Source organism: Octopus sinensis, linkage group LG22 (genome assembly GCF_006345805.1).
Source record: "Octopus sinensis linkage group LG22, ASM634580v1, whole genome shotgun sequence".
Classification (NCBI taxonomy): Eukaryota; Metazoa; Mollusca; class Cephalopoda; order Octopoda; family Octopodidae; genus Octopus; species Octopus sinensis.
Window position 1 is genome coordinate 21,053,506 of NC_043018.1, and position 17,218 is coordinate 21,070,723.

The 17,218-nt window shown below is 38.1% G+C and overlaps 1 protein-coding gene across 12 annotated transcripts in view; it reads left to right on the forward strand.

Annotated features, from left to right (window-relative positions):
- The window catches only part of LOC115223172 (E3 ubiquitin-protein ligase UBR4), a 197,368-nt gene that overhangs the window by 18,737 nt on the left and 161,413 nt on the right, over window positions 1-17,218 (forward strand). For all 12 annotated transcript variants that reach the window (XM_036512184.1, XM_036512187.1, XM_036512188.1 and 9 more), the window contains exons 3-11: window positions 26-129; window positions 6,488-6,617; window positions 8,473-8,854; window positions 10,370-10,613; window positions 12,299-12,358; window positions 13,701-13,876; window positions 13,975-14,077; window positions 15,225-15,353; window positions 15,482-15,608. In XM_036512184.1, coding sequence (XP_036368077.1) covers window positions 26-129; window positions 6,488-6,617; window positions 8,473-8,854; window positions 10,370-10,613; window positions 12,299-12,358; window positions 13,701-13,876; window positions 13,975-14,077; window positions 15,225-15,353; window positions 15,482-15,608 — 1,455 coding nt within the window. The remainder of the gene's footprint in view (window positions 1-25; window positions 130-6,487; window positions 6,618-8,472; window positions 8,855-10,369; window positions 10,614-12,298; window positions 12,359-13,700; window positions 13,877-13,974; window positions 14,078-15,224; window positions 15,354-15,481; window positions 15,609-17,218) is intronic.

A 17,218-nucleotide genomic window follows, 5' to 3' on the forward strand; every position in this document is an offset into this window, starting at 1 on the left:
TCCATGGTTTTTTTTTTTATTTCAGTTACAAAGGTTAATTTACCATGTGTCATATCTGCGACAAAAGTTTTATTGGCTTTCCTTGTGAACAGATTACAAAAACACAGTACGAATTGTACTATTTCACAGGTAAGATTTGATGCAATTTGCATTTTTTTAAACTTTTTTTTTTTTTTTTTGGTCAGGTGCAAGAATGCAAATAAAAATCTGTATGTTAGAAAAATTTGAAATAAAGAAATTAAGATACCTTAGATAAGCTATTCATGATTTTGTGTGTGTAGATGGAGCAGATATGCATATACAAAATAGTAGTATTGGACTGAAACGAAATGTTTTTGAAGAGTGGACAAAGTTTGCTTCTCAACTCTATGCTTTTCCAGTTTGGTTTCACTGTGCCTTAAGTTTGTGTGTGTGTGTGTGCGTGCGTGCGTGTGCTTGCATGTATGTCATCTTTTAACACTTGTCTTCTGTACTGGTGTGAGTTGGACTATGTATGTGTGTGTGTGTAGGCTTCTCAATCATATGGTTCCAGGTTCAGTCCAGTGTGTGGTACCTTGAGCAAGTGTCTTCTACTATAGCTTCAGGCTAGCCAAAGCCTTGTGAGTGGATTTGGTAAACAGAAACTGAAAGAAGCCTGTTGTATGTATGTATGTGTGTGTGTGTGTGTGTGTGTGTCCCACCACTGCTTGACAACTGGTGTTGGTGTGTTTACATCCCTGTAACTTAGCAGTTCAGCAAAAGGGATGATAGAATAAGTACAGGCTTTATAAAACACATAAGTACTGGCATCAATCCATTCGACTAACAAAGAAAAAAGATAAAAATTCTTGAAGGTGGTGCCCCAGCATAGCCACTGTCTAATGACTGAAATAAATAAAAGATAAAAGGCACATGCACACACACAGGTATTGTGTGTGTGTGTGCGTGTGTGTGTGTGTGTAATCATTTAATGTTCTGTTTTCCATACTGGCATAGTTTGGTAAGCCAGAAGACTGTACCAAGCTCTAATATCTGTTTTAGTAGTGGTTGCTACTTTTGGATGCCCTCCCTAATACTGTCTGCTTCACAGAGTGTACTGGGTACTGTACGGCACTACCACTAGTGAGGTTGCAAAGTAATTCGCAACCGGGGGATTATATTAGTGAGGGAGGTGACTTAATTCCTGGTGATAAGAAGTAAAATAGAGGGGCTTTGGAAGAAGGTAATGATGAGATGTCAGGTCATACCCTCAAGTAACAGAGAGGTGAATATCAGAGAACTGGGGGCAAAGAGGATTGGATAGGGTGAGTGGGTCAGGAAGCAAGTTTGCAAGAGTGTGAAAGGAAAGTGGCTGATGGATTGACATCGTGAATACCAGGGGGTTTTGGGGGGAGGAGTTAATAGGTAGCAGCATAGATGATAAGTGTGTGTGGGTGGGATATGAGGTATGCCCAATGCAAGGGTCAGGGTCAGAGGTTCATAGGAGTGGAAGTGGTGAGAGAGAAATAGATGGTGTGGGAGTTGCCATTGGCGAAATGAGGGGGGGAATATACAGGAGGAAAATGGGAGTTCCATGGGAAATCAGATGGTAAGAAATGATACTACGAATGTGGGAGACAAAGGAAGTGATTTTAGGGAGCATGAATGAAGGGGGAAGAAATTTGTGCAGTTTTGCTCTCATAATTTCAGCAGCTCAATGAATAGTGGTTTGGTCAGTTGAGTGATGGGGTGGAGATGTGAGTGTTAGGAAAATGTGTTGTTGGGGAGAGAGACATCAAGAAGAGATAGGGTGCATAAACACAAATGATATGCTTTTAGGGCCTCATTTTCTCTTGGATGGGTTTCTTGAGCAAAACAAATTACCAATCATTTTCTGTTGGATATTTGAAGGAATCTATTTCCTGTGTGTTCTTAGTGTTCATTGCTCCTGTGCATCTGCCACACACCAAGTCTACTTTATCTGTTAACCTTCCAGTGGCACTCGTGTGTTTCCACAGTTTGCACTGGATACACCGTATGAAATTTCTACATTACAAGAAGGGCCATTTTTCTGCAGGGATTAGTGATTTGTCTGCTTTCCTGTTTACTAAAACTTAGGAGTATTTTCTAAGTTAACTTCGATTCCAGCTTTATTTCTAAAAGCTGGAATTTTTTTCTAATTTTACTATAGTTTGTCATAAGAACATGGTCATCAACATTGAACGAGTTCCCATGGGAAACCACCAGTCTTAAACTTCTCTGTTATTACCTGGAGGACTATGATAAATGAGGGAACTGGGAACCAAGCCTTGGGGAATTCCTACATGCACACTTAATTTGTTGCTATAGTTAACTTTCACCTTATTGTCAGCACCCCAGAACGTACCTTGGACAGCTTTTACCAACCATTATCTACCCCCAGTGGCGAGCTGGCTGAAACGTTTGCACGCCGGGCGAAATGCTTAGCGGTATTTCGTCTTCTGCCGCTACGTTCTGAGTTCAAATTCCGCCGAGGTCGACTTTGTGTTTCATCCTTTCGGGGTCGATTAAATAAGTACCAGTCACACACTGGGGTCGATGTACTCGACTTAATCTGTTTGTCTGTCCTTGTTTGTCCCCTCTGTGTGTAGCCCCTTGTGGGCAGTAAAGAAATAATTATCTACCCCCAGCTTCCACAGCAACAACCAGATGAGGTAGCAAGGGATGCTGCTAAAAGCTTTCCCATGCCAACATAAACCAAGTAGAGCATTTTATTTTTGGCTAAATTCTTTTGCAGTTGCCTTCCCAGGTGGATAGCATCAGTACTGCTTCTCTCTGGCACAAAACCAAACTGCATCTTATCTAGGCTAACTCTCTTCCTAGTTAGTTGAGCTATAGCTTTTTCTGTAAACTTCAGGATCTGGTCCAGTAATTTGATACTTCTGTTGTTACTTCTGTCTAAAGCATTTCCTTTACCTTTGTAACAGTTCATTATAATGCTGCTGCACCAGTCTTTGGCTATGATACCTTTTTGGTCAACCTGATTATCTATACAGGTGATTAGGCTGTATCCCCCACTGCCAGATATTTTAACCCTTTAGTGTTCACATTATTCTGCCAAAATTAATGCTTTTTTATCCACATTGTTTTGAATTAATCATGCATTATCTTGTAGCTATGAGATTTTGATGAGGTAGCTGTTCATTTTTAAAGCGATATTGTAGGGTTGGTGTGAGAGACCAGATCTGGCCAGTTTGAACATAAAACAGGCAGACTACTTTTGGCCGGATATGGCCTGTTTAAATGCTAAAGGGTTAAGCATCTTGGTGGTAATTTCTGATGGACCAGAGGTTTTCCCTTCATATTTTTAATTTTTTTTTTTTTTATCATACTGCTCTCAGCAAGGATAGCTGGTCCTTTTGTTGGGTCCACATTAGAAAGATTTCTTTTCTTACGCATTCTCCGTATTTAGTAGCTCTTCCATGTCCCCTAAGTGCAAGTGTACCATCATCCATCCTGATACACTTCCCTCTTTCCAGAAGATTTGGCAAACCTCTTCCTTTCTGCCTCTTGTTACACATACCTGGCTTCTCTTCCCAGCCACCTGTTTCAGTTCTCTGCTACTCTTATGCTTCCAGTCTTTCCAAGCCTGTTTCTTTGCTTTTATATCTCTTTCTGCATCACTGTTCCACCACTATATCATCCTTGGTCTGCAGTCTTCAGTAGGTTGTTCCTTAAAATCTTCCAGTTGTCCTCTGTTATAAGCCTCTATCTCTTCCTCTGTGTCAAATGCTTCAGTTAAAACCTCTCTAAATCATTGACTGTTCAATGGATCTTTGAGTTTCCAGATCTTTTCCCAAGCTGGTTTTCCTCTCTGGGTCTTTCTTACCCTAAGTCTGAAGTCACTAATGACTAACCTATGTTGGGCAATACATTCTTCACACCTGGGAAGGACTTTGCATTTATGAGTATCTGTCTGTCCTGGCTCCTGTTAAGAATGTAGTCAATCTCACTAGACCTATAAGGTTGTGGATGGGGTGGAAAGAGCTAGTATGGAACTGGCTGGGTGAGGGGGCCCAGTTCAGTAATTAAAAAGGTTTGCAGGAGCAGTTTGCCTGCAAACTGCTCTTACACATTATGAGCTACGCAAATTAAATATTATTGCTCATGTAGACCACTGTTTTCCCAGATCCTCAAACATTCAAGGACAATTAGATATAAAGAGACAGAAAGGAATATGTTTGCATTTGTCCCTCCATTACTTGACAACCGGTGTTGGTTTGTTTACATCCCTTTAACTTAGTGGTTTGGCTAAAGAGACAAATAACATAAGTCTCAGATTAAAAAAAAATAAGTATTGGGATCCATTTGTTTGACTAAATCCCTCAAGGTGGTGACCCAGCATGGCTGCAGTCTAATGAGTGAAAGAAGAGACATACATACACGTGTATATGTGCACACATATACTTATGCACACACACACACACATGTATATGTAGATATGCATGTGTGTGTGTGTGTATGTATTTATGTTATCTTTTTAAAAATTAATTGAACTCTTCCTTTGTGTATGTGTGTTTGTATCATTCATTGGTTTTACATCCATTTTACCATGCTAGCATGGGTTGGATGAATACATATTTTAGGTATTGTTTTACAGCTGGATACCTTTTCCTGTTATTTGTTTTCTGAGACATGAATTTTTCATTCCATTTGTTTACAGAATTGTAGAGCAATATTAGAACAAAATAACAGGAAATACTAACAAAATATTACGTTTTTTTTTTGCTTAGCACTTTCATGTGAAGATGCAGAATGTAAACATTCGTGTGTGCATGTGCACACATGTGGCACGTTTCCATCAAGTTTCTTTCTGTTAATTTCACTGCCAGAGTATTGGTCAGTCTGAGGGCAAAGACGATACCCACATAGTGAGACAGAACTCAACATTGTAAGGAACAAACTCCATGTCTACATACCCATGACTGTACTTACGTCTCTGAGTGTGTCATCATCATTTAAAGTCTGTTTTCTCTGCTGGTATGGGTTGGACAGTTTAACTGGAGCTGGCAAGTCAGAGGACTGCACTAAGTTGCACTGTCTGTTTTGGCATGGCTTTTACAGATGGATGCCACTTTACAGAGTGGATTGTGTGTTTTTCATGTGGCTTCAGTACTGGTGAGGTCTATTTCAGCATGGTTTTTATGACCGGACACCTTCCAAATGCCAGTCATTTTACAGTGGACTGGATGTTTTTTTTACATATCACCAGAACTGGTGAGGTCACCAACGAACTTGCAAGATGAAGATCTTTTGAGATGGGTGAAGTACTGGAGGAGGTGGTTTTGTGCCAAGTGATGAGAGTATGACAGAGTGACAAAAACAGTTGTCTTGCTGCAGAGGAGATACATGATTACCACAGTTGAAGAGAGAGAGAGGGGAGGAGGAGAGAGTGGAAGAGAACAAGAGTGAGAGATGGTGGCAGTGTGCCAGAGCATTCTCTCAAGGTGTATGAGAGGAGAATATAAATTGGGTGGTAGGGCATTGCTAAGAGTGCAGGAGTAGGTATGTTAATGATCAGATGACGAATATTCTTTTGAGGGATTTCTTGCCAAATTTCATACAGTAATCTCAAAAGATCTGGCTTTGAAGATGCTTGTTCTTTTAATGAAGTGTCCTGTCCATTATGCCTAAGAGGTGTTCAGTTGGGTTCATATCTGGTGACTGGCTTGGCAATTGAAGCTTTTTAATGCCATTCTCATCCAACAAATCTTGGGTCGTTTTAGCCATGTGACAAGGATCCTCATCTTCTATAAATAGTCTTCTTTAATCATTTCACCACTGGAGAAGATTAGAAGGAGTCCTTTCTTATCAGAGTTTGTTCCCCTCACACTGTACCAGCTCTCATAGACTATTGCTCCAAATTGCACCCCAGACCATCACAGAATAGCTGCCATGTTTCATTGTTGGCTGTAATCTTTTCACATCAAATTCTTGGTCAGAGAGTCTCCAGACCCACACTCGACCACTGGTCAGAAAATACAGCAAATCTAGACTCAGTGGAGAATATGACAGTGTCCCAAATGCTAGTGGCTTCTCCACCATCTCACTGGCCCAATCTTTTCTCCGCTTGATATTGGCTGCTAAGTTTGTGGAGATACTTGACAGCTGTTCTGGGACTGACATCGTATTCTGCTGTCAGAGGCCTTGGAATGAGGATTATCCTCCACACTTCTCTTAAGAAAGAGAAGGGTCCTGTCGGAGGACTGGTTAATCTGGGCAATGTGATGTGGACGCCTTCCCCTCTTTGGTGAATTGCACAATCACTCTATTAACAGTTCTGTTTTACCATTATTTGTGAATGTAACATTTCTATATACATATGAAGACCTTTTTAATTTGATGAAATTTAAAAGGTGTAAGAAATACAGTAAACTCGATTAATCTATGAATCTTAGAAACATTTAGAATATTTAATTTTTTCAAAATTAAAAGTGGAAAGATAAAAGAATAAATAAATCGCTATATTTAATATTTTGTTCTATTCCAGAAATATATAATGATCTTAATCAAAGGTTTGTGTGAAGGCACAGGTAGCCTCCTCAAACAAGACATTGTGACATTCACAGCACTTCTCAAGTCAGCAACAACCCCTGAACACATCACAGAATCTTCTTCAGGTTTGTACATCTGTTTATCTCCAAAATTATTAAATTTTTTGGTAGTTATTGTTTTGAGTAGTTTTTCATCTCAAAGCATTTGAATAAGAAATATACCATCATTTTTATTTCTTATTCTTAAGTCATCTGAATAGAGTTCTTATTTAGGTTTCTCAATGATTCTTGCTTATATTATTACCCTATATCACATTTACAAAGAAGAAATATTCCTTAATCATTTCTGTTACATTAAATTATCTATTTTCTTTCCAGCAGTAAATAATGTAGATTAAGAGGTGATTTTAAGTGTTACAAAGTGTCACAAATATTGGTGCCATGTAAAAAGCACCTGTGCTGGTTCTACATAAAAAGCACCCAGGCTAGTCCCACGTAAAAGGCACCCATGCTGGTCCCCCGTAAAAAGCATCTATGTTGGGACAACCTGTGCAGATGATTTATCGTCATTGAATGTTAGTGCTGCACATTAGGTCACTGGTTCCATGTAAAAGCACTTGTGCTGGTTTCACGTAAAATGCACCCATGATGGTGCCATGTAAAAAGCACCCAGTACACTCTGTAAAGCAGCTGGCATTAGGAAAGGCATCCAGCCATAGAAACCTTGCCAAAACAGACAATTTGAGCCTGGTGCAGCTCTCCGGCTTGCCATCTCCTGTTAAACTGTCCAACCCATGCCAGCATGGGAAATGATAAAGATAAGTTTTTGAGATACAACATCAAGATAATGATAATAATAATTACTATTCTTTAAAATTTTGCCTAATGATTCTGCCAGCTTGCTGCCATAGCAATAAAAATGATAATGGTTTCAAATTTTGACACAAGGCCAGCAATTTTAGGGGTAGGGGTAAGTTGATTACTTCAATCTCAGTGTTCATCCAAAAAGATTGAAGACAAAGTCTACCTCAGAACTTGCACTTGGAACGGAATGAATGATGAAATGTCGCTAAGCATTTCGTCTAGTATGCTAACGGTTTTCCCAGCCTGCTACCTTTAATAATGATGATGATGTTGAAGACGACGTATGAGTGTTCAGCTTTTGATGAACGACCTACACAAATAATTTGTTTTTAGTGATCAAATGCATATGCCTTACATTAGCTCACTCCCTTCATTAAGTCTACAGTACATGGTGTACCACATGTTAGGTGTTGAAGTAATTGCAGAGCAATGAGATGAAGAGTTTCCCTCAAGAACACAACACCTGGTCTAGGAATTGAAACCATGATCTCCTCCTACTATAGGCACAAGGCTAGAAGTTTTCTGGGAGAGGTCTAGTTGATTACATTGACCCCCAGTGCTCCTTTGATACTTATTTCATCAACCCCAAAAGAATGAAAGGCAAAGTAGACCTCTGAGGAATTTGAACTCAGAATGTAAAACAAAATGCTGCTGAGCATTTTGCCTGACATGTGCTATCCTAATAATAATGGACTCTCCCAATGAAGATGAGAGTTCAGCCTTTTTGCCGAATGACCTGCACAAATGATTTGCTTATAGTGATCAAATGTTCGTGCTGCACATTAGTTTACACTCTCCATCAAATTAATGTCTGAGCAGGTGCACGGTGTACCATGTGTCAGGTGTTGAAGCGATTGCAAAGCAATGTGAGATGAAGTGTTTTGCTGAGTCTAGGAATTGAAACCACGATCTCACAATTGTAAGTACAACACCCTAACTGCTAGGCCCTGCGCCCTCGCACCTAATGATAGTAGTAATAATAATAATATTTTCTGTTTGATAAAATAAGTACCAGTCATTTATTGGGGTTAATTCTCTCAATTGTACCTCAATCTCCATTTCACATCTTCTTGCTTTGTTCCAATCATTATTTAATTTTTCCTTTCTTTACTTTCAGAAGAAGAACCTGAACCAAAAGAAAGCAAGAGACCCAGGCTAGATTTTGGACAGAATATTTTTGACCAATTAACCTCTGTCCTTGAGGAAGTAACCCCATTTTCAAGTCACATTTCAAAGTCTGAGGTTCCCGTTGAGACTCTAAATTCTGATGGTGACACCACTATTGTCCATGTTGCAGATTCTCTGGAAGAAGTGCAGCTATTATTTGCCAAAAAAAATCTGTCCAACCTTCTTCAACTCAATGGTAGTGAAATACTTGTGGATGTTTGCTCTCATCTACCACTACTTGCCCGTTATATTCACCGGTGTAGGGAGGCTATCAGTAGCACTTCCTTTGTCCTACCTCTCACATTATCTGAAGCTCTTACAGCTAGAAATAGGTAGGTGCACATCTTTTGTATTTGGTTTATTTAAACATCCAGTGTTGGTGTCACGTTAAAAGCACCCAGTCCACTCTGTAAAGTGGTTGGCATCAGGAAGAGTATCCGGCTGTAAAATCCATGCCAAAACGGACAGTGGAACTCTGTGCAGTTCTCTGGCTTGCCTGCTCCTGTCAGACTGTCCAACCCATGCCAGCATGGAAGACGGATGTTAAATGATGATAATGATGAGACATCCAAGGGAAAATATTTTACCTATTTTGATGATAGTCTGCTATAATAAGAGATTCCTTGCTTGTAATATTTTCTTCATATTGTCTGTGTGGTTAAGGACTCTTTGAAAGCATGTGATTTTGGGTTCAGTACCCCTGTGTAGCACCTTGGGCAAGTCTCTTCTACTATAGCCCTGGGCCAACCGGTCCCTTGTAAGTGAATATGGAAACCTGTGTGTTTGTCTTTTCCCACCCCTCAATTAGCATTGCTTTATTTATATGTCCCTGTAACTTAGTAGTTCAGCAAAAGAGAGTGATAGAATAAATACCAAACTTTAAAAATAAGTACAGTAATTGATTTGTTTGATAACATCCTGCAAGGCGGTGCCCCAGCATGGCTGCAGTCTTATTAACTGAAATAAAAGGTAAAATATACTCTAGCATTGAAATTTTTGTTTTTATCCTCTAAGGCCTAATTAAGACCTAATATCAGTTAATGGGAAGCTTGCTGGGATATTAGCAAATCTTGTTATGAATGTGGCTCAAGGGAATCTAAATATTTGACTGCTCTCAAAAATTAAGTAAAAAAGCAAGAAAAATAATCCAAAACCCTTGTCTGGTACCAGATCGATCCCAAAATCTAATCAGTTTGTGCCAGTCATGAGGCCAAACATTTCTGAAAGTTCCATTCAAGTCCATCCAGCCGTTCTTGAGATATCTTGTCCACAAACAAACGAACATGACCGAAAGCAATACCTCCGTCTTTGCTAAGGTGGGGGTGAAAAATAAGCATTACTTTCAATAATGTCAATACTAAAGGCGCAGGAGTGGCTGTGTGGTAAGTAGCTTGTTTACCAGCCACATGGTTCCGGGTTCAGTCCCACTGCGTGGCACCTTGGGCAAGTGTCTTCTACTATAGCCTCGGGCCGACCAAAACCTTGTGAGTGAATTTGGTAGACAGAAACTGAAAGAAGCCCGTCGTATATATGTATATTTATATATGTGTTTGTGTGTCTGTGTTTGTCCCCCTAGCATTGCTTGACAACCGATGCTGGTGTGTTTATGTCCCCGTTACTTAGCGGTTCAGCAAAAGAGAGACCGATAGAATAAGTACTGGGCTTACAAAAGAATAAGTCCAGGGGTCGAGTTGCTCGACTAAAGGCGGTGCTCCAGCATGGCCGCAGTCAAATGACTGAAACAAGTAAAACAGTAAACAGTAAAGGGTTAAATGCTAGAGAGTTGAAAAAAAAATTACTATAAAAAAAGAAAGAAACCCTTTTTGATTTTATGCTATCTTTTTCAGCTATCCATCCCTGCTAAATGATGTGCTAATTGTGTGGCGAGCCTTTAGTCTACCAGTGCTGGAGCCATTAACTCCACGGCAACTCGAAAAAATCACCATAGTCACTTTAGGTTGCCTTTATAGTTCAATTGTTGTGGCAATTTCAAACACCATCGTTAACCTCGCTAGTGCAGTTCCAATGAAAAATCCTGCAAACAAAGATGAAGAACTGGACAATTGTGGAATGACCATTGTTCAAAAAACTGTAAGTTTTCCTCATTTTTGCGTAAATGTTAACATATAGCGGCAATGAGATCACACGGAATATTTATTATTTTGTTAAAAGTGCATTCTGTAGTTAATGCTTCCTTCACTTCCTTGCCCCAAAACTGATATTCACTGCATCTGCTTAAATCCCTATCTCTGCTCATCTGTCTTTTTTTTTTTTTTTTTTCCCCACACATCTAATGTCCTTGTCTACCTACTCACCTTTTCTTTTTAAATGAAAAGTAATTTCCTGTTTTACAAAAAAAACGAATTCAACAAAATATTTGAAGTTTAAATTTTTCTATAAAAAAAAAATTTTTTTTAAATTGTCGTTTGACAGAATATTGAGAACTTCAAAAGTTAGAAACTAGAATCAAAAAAATAAAAATTTCAAATTGGTATTTTGTTGCACTTTTTGAAAAGCTCATTTCATTCCTCTCTCCCTTATGCTCTCTCATAGTCACCTTGTACCTTGAGGGTATGCTCTCACCATTTCTCTCTCTTTCTAGCTGGGGATGCTATGTATTCATCCTTCAGCAAGACACCTGTTCCTCTATCATCCTTTTAAATCCTGCAAGACTAGGCCCCACTTAATTGCAAGTACTTGGCTACCTCACTAGTACTGATGCCATGAAAAGCATCCAGTACACTTTGTAAAGTGATTGATATTAGAAATGGTATCCAGCTATGGCAAACCCTGCCAAAGCAGAAACTAGAGCTCAGAGCACCCTTCTGTTTTGTTGGTTGATGTCAAATGTCCAGGACATGTCAACATGGAAAGAGGACGTTAACCCTTTTGTTGCTTATATTTCTGTTGAGATGCTCTGTGTTTCTTTCAATATAATAAAGAATTTAGTAAAATAACTTAGTTATCATTAAGCTAGTGTTAGGAACATAAATTGTGACTAAGGTTTGGTGGAAGATCTTAATTCAAAACTTTTGTAAAACAAGACATTTGCACTAAAGAACCAGAGACAGTTTCAGGCAGGTTGGTCTTAAAAGGGTTAAATGATGTAGATCTTTTAGAAGTAAATTGACCGCTTATTAATTTTCATTTCTTAATTGTTTTGGTTAAGCTCATTAGAAAATTTATTAATTTTCTAATTGTAAAATATGTATAAACCCATTTGACCAAAAGCAGTTTTTTGGTACTTCATATAAACATTAAAATTTTTTTGGGAATATATGTTAGAATGGTAATTTAGGTGTTAAAAATGTAAATAGAAAACGGCTAAAAAATTGATAAAGTATATAAGATTTTTAGATGTTGGAAGTAATTATCCAATAGTTTTTTTTTTCTTAAAAAAAAAAGAAAACTCAATTCAAAGTAGCTTTGCTCTTGTAATTGTTTTAGCCTGCAAATTATTTTAGAAGTTATATAGCATATCCTCTACTGTCTTTTCATGTCATTAAATCATTTTAGTACTTATGTAAAATGTTAATCTGAATTTCCTGTTTGTTGTGTAATAAAGCTAAAATAACGGAACATTCTGTGAGATATATGTATAAATAAATAAAAGGATCATTTTGATAAATTTTGTTCAGTGTGGAATTATCATTTTGTATAATGTAGTTACAAAAAAGTACATGAAGCTGGACTAAAATCTTAGACTAGTGATTGTTTGTATATTTGTTCACATAATTCAACTTCCTCATTTTGAAAACCTGATTTATTTTTTACAGCTTGAAATTGTTAACATCGTCTCATCTGTGATTAGAAATTCCACCCGAGCTGGTGGACATGTAAGTTGAAAACTTTATTTTGTTGGATTTAATCTTAGAATATATTTAACTCTTGGGAATCATCAAGATGACCTGGCAATTTTTATGCAATAAATAGCACCACATAAGAAGCACCCGATACACTCTGTAAAGTGGTTGGTATTAGGAAGCACATCCAGCTGTAGAAACCTTGCCAAACAGACTAGAGCCTGGTATAGCTTTCTGGTTTGCCAGCTTGTGTCAAACTATCCAACCCATGCTAGCGTGGAAAATGGATGTTAAATGATGATAGTGAAAGACAAGAAAAAAAGCTAATCCATAGACTTACACCACCACCTACGTTCTCTCGCTCTGGAGAAATTCAGTGAAAACTATGTTGTTGCTTTTGACATCAGCAAAATTTCAGTTATGTCTGGTATGAAAATCTTGAAATTGCCTGCTTCTGGGCTCAGTTGGTCTCTTGTTTGTTGTATGTAACTGCCTATGAGATGTCCAAACATACGTCATCCATATAAGACCAAGACACTAATCGCCAAACCAGCACCAATTTTTTTCACACAGACCTTTGAAAAAAATTCTTTTAATGAGAACAATTCAGTCTTGTCTCTGTCATGAACAACAAATCACAAATGCTATTTGTATCGGAAAACATTGCATGCTACTCCTAAATATGAGCAACTTGGGCCTTGCTGATCATTTCAATTGTTGGGTCTCACTATCACCAGTCTAGGATCTCTCTTGGTAAAAGCTCATCCTTAGCACAGCTTAGACTGCCTCCCAATGACTGGCCTCGTTCTTCAGGGCCAGAAGACCTTTCAATCCCTGACAATTATTGACGCTCTACAATGCTCAGGTGTGGCCTGCAAATGGAGTGTTGCTCCCAAGACACTTGTGTGGCTTAAATCTACCTCCAGTTTAAGGGAACCTGAAATGGTGTATGCCAAGTTTTGAGGATCATGACTCGTTACTTCAGTTTTTTTAAAAACTGAATTGAATCACTTTGCTTCTTCAGAGAATAAAGCTTGTACTTACTTGTACTCAGTGGCATTCATACTGGGTGCATTGATCCAGCTCTGACCACATCTGACATTTGGCTGCTGTCAAGGCTATAATGGATACTCAGCCTGGTTCCACTGTCAAAGACCATTGATGCAGGGCTCCGATTGTGCTTTTACATTTTCCTTTACCATTGCCAGTCACATCTTCAGTTGATCTGCAGCTAGTTTGCACCAGCCTGGGAGGGGAGCCGGGTTGCCAGGAAACATTATTTTATGCGTATAGAAGGCAAAAATGTGAATCTCTATCTTGACTATAAATGTATTTTATAGCAGAGTTTATTTTTCTGTGAAATATGTCATTTTAGGTGGTACAGAACTTGCATATGATGGCTGCCTGGTTACTACTGAAAGGGTTACAGAGCATTTTATCTCTGACTCTCTACGTCATACTTGAGCGCAAAGATTCTACACGGACCAAAAGCCAAGATTCTCAAAAAAGTTCTAAAGAATCTCAAAATATTCGACCAGCTTCTGCAAAGAGGTAAGACTTCTAGTTTTTGGTATTTAAAGGTGTTTTAATTCATTTGGTTTTAAAATATTTTATGGTCAATACTTTCTTTATTTTCTCAATTTTTCCAGTTTTCAAGGATTTGGAGTTTTGTCTGTTGCTTTAGCATCAAATGCGATCCAGCTGCTTTCAAAATTACTTGATGATTTGCAAGTTGAAGGGAATGTGGTCAAGGTCTGTGATGAGTTTACTTAGTTATACTTCCTTTATAATGAAATTTACTTCTCTTTTACAATTATCCAAACTTTCTTCCATTTTTTATTAACCACTGCTTTTTTTTTTTTTGGATGAATTTCACATTGTAGGAATGAAATATTTCATCCATAATTATTAGTCCAACAGAATATATTTTGTTTTGCCTGTGGTTTTTTCATGCAGGGGTCTGTTCTGATGTTGGGCAGTTTTTTTTTGTGGTTGTGTCATAACAGGTTGAGGGTTCTTTTGGGCAGGTTGTTCGTCTTCTGCAGAATAGTTGGATGATAGAGTTGCTATCTTGGCAACAAGCCAATGTGCTATGGGTTACCATTAGTCTGGGACCTCCTCGGGATACTGGCCCATCTACGATGGCCCTACCAGGAGCAAAGGTCCAGATGGTAATGCTCGCTCATCTCTATCTATGGAACATGCAAGCCCTCCTTGTCATGACATGGTCAAACCCTGGAGGGGATGCAGAGGGGTTGGCAAGGACCACCAGTGTTGGGTAGCACTGGTGGACCCGGTCTGCTCTATGCATATTGATGTTTCGGGGACCACTAACCTGGGATGACCCCAGCCCCTTCAAGCAAGTGCAAGAAGCATAACTTTTCAAGCACTAAAGAACAGTATTTAGTTGCTGAAGAGCCATAGGTGAAGCAAAATATATTTTATTGGCTCTCAAACTTATCTTAGAGTACTTTATTCTAAGATAAAGCTTCATTTGAACTTGTCACCCTTGGAATATTTGACTATTTCTCTGGAATCTTTTCCTATATGTTATTTAAACTCTTCAGAAGCATTCCAATTACTCTGTCAAATGTGATGTGTATTTATTCATTGTTTTGAACTTATCATGCATTACCTTGTAGCTTTGAGATTTCAGTGATGTAGTTGTTTATTTTGAGAATAACAGTGTAGGGTAGGTGTGAAAGTCCAGATCTAGCTAGTTTGAGTAGCTAAAATATTTGGGCCAGATATGGCCAGTTTAAATGCTAAAGGGTCAATACAGGATTTTTATTATTTTTTCTTGATGAATTGATTCACTTATATCTTTGTTAGATAAGGGGGTCTTTCTCTCCTCCCACCCCATTATAAAAGAGACTAAATTCTTTGATTTAAATTTCAGGAGAAAGATGATGAAATGAAAACCAGCATTACAGCTGGATTTACTGCTTGGCAGAGAGTGCACAAGCTAACATGCTGTATCAATTTAACTGACTTGTTGTTCAACTTGGTAACAGTCTCGTTTAGAAAGGTTAGTAGTTTTAAATTTCATAATGTCAGTTATGCTTTTCACCTTTCATATTTTATTTATCATGTAAAGAATAATTAATAACTGTATTAATTTTTAAAAAATTACATTAATTAAAAATATAATTTCAGGCTTCATCTCTCAAGAGACAAAAGCAAGGATCAGAGACATCTGAAACAAGCAGCAGTAGTACATCTGATTCTAACACTTATTATGAGGACGACTTCAGCAGTTCAGAAGACAGCAGTGAAGAAGAAGGTTTGATTTGTTTCAAAATTAATAAAAGTCTCTATCTTTTGGTGGCACTATAAACACAAATAGCCAAATGATTGCTGAGGTGTCTGTCTTCACCATTGATTCTTTTGAGACTTTGCTCTCTTGTAACCATGTCTAAACAGTCTCACCTCAGATCTTTTCTGGTTTGCTTGAAGCCACCACGAACTAATCCATGGCATTATCTTACCACTTGTTTTAGTTATTGGACCACAACCATGCTGGGGTTTTACTTTGAAGTGTTTAGCCGAACAAATCACCCCCCTCCCCCCAATTATTTTTTAAAGCCCATTATTCTTTTGGTCTCTTGCTGGACTGATGAGTTATGGGGATGTAAATAAACAAACACTGGTTATTTAGCAGTGATGGGGGGTGACAAATACAAAGACACATGGGTACACACGCACACACATACACGATTGGCTTCTTTCCATCTATCAAATCCACTCAACAACGCTTTGGTTGCCCAAAGTGCTGTGCAGTGGGACTGAACCCAAGATCACGTGGTTAGGAAACGAGCTTCTTAACCATACAACCGCGCTTGCTGAAAAAAAGGCTGCAATAATTATGCACCAACCCAATATATTTTTTATTTGAATTTTAAAATATAAATTTTTTTATCTGAATTTTAATATTTCAATGCTCAGTTTTACTCCCATGAACTTTACTTGCAATGTTGTTAATTTAAAAATGAAAGGTATCAGTTTCTGAGGAATTGGTAATAAAATTGAAATATATATTTTCTTGGCTTCTTTCAATATCTGCCTGTGCTTTATAACACTCCTAGATATTATTAAGATTATGAATTGATATTTATAGCAACAGAAGTACCAGGCTTACAAAAAAAGAAAAAAGTCTGGATTCGATTTGTTTGACTAAAACCATTCAAGGTGGTGCTCCAGCATGGCTGCAGTCATATGACTGAAACAAGCAAAAGATAAAACAAAAATGAAGTCACCATTGCTATCAATTTTGCTGCGTTCCACTTTGCTACACAACTTTGTAGCTTCTTTTGTCAGTGATTAATGTGGAGGCAATAAAGATGGATTTTTTCCATTGTGTAGTATGCTTCACTGACTTAAATTTATTATGAGATATTTACAATGTACCTCGGTATTAGTAAGCCAGAATAAAATAGTGTTTTATCGAGTAGAAACGAAAATGTAATTATTTATGCATAGTGTCTCAGAATGAAAGGAAAATAGGTTAACAGTTTGAAGCATCAATTTGTGCTGTGATTTAACCCTTTAGCATTTAAAGTGACCATGTCCTGTGTAAGTTTTTCAGCTGTTTTATGTTAAGACTGGTCAGATCTAGCCTCTCACACCTCCTTTTAGTGTCAGTCTAAAAATAGCTAATCACATCATTGAAACCTTGTGGCTTTGAGGTTTCAGTGATGTGATTAGCTTTGATTAATTCGAAACAATGTGAACAAAGAAGCATTGTATAGGTGTGGCTGTGTGGTAAGAAGCTTGTTTCTCAATCACATGGTTCCAGGTTCATTCCCATTGCGTGGCACCTTGGGCAAATGTCTACTATAACCTCGGGCTGACCAAAGCCTTGTGAGTGGATTTGTTTGAAAGAAACTGAGAGAA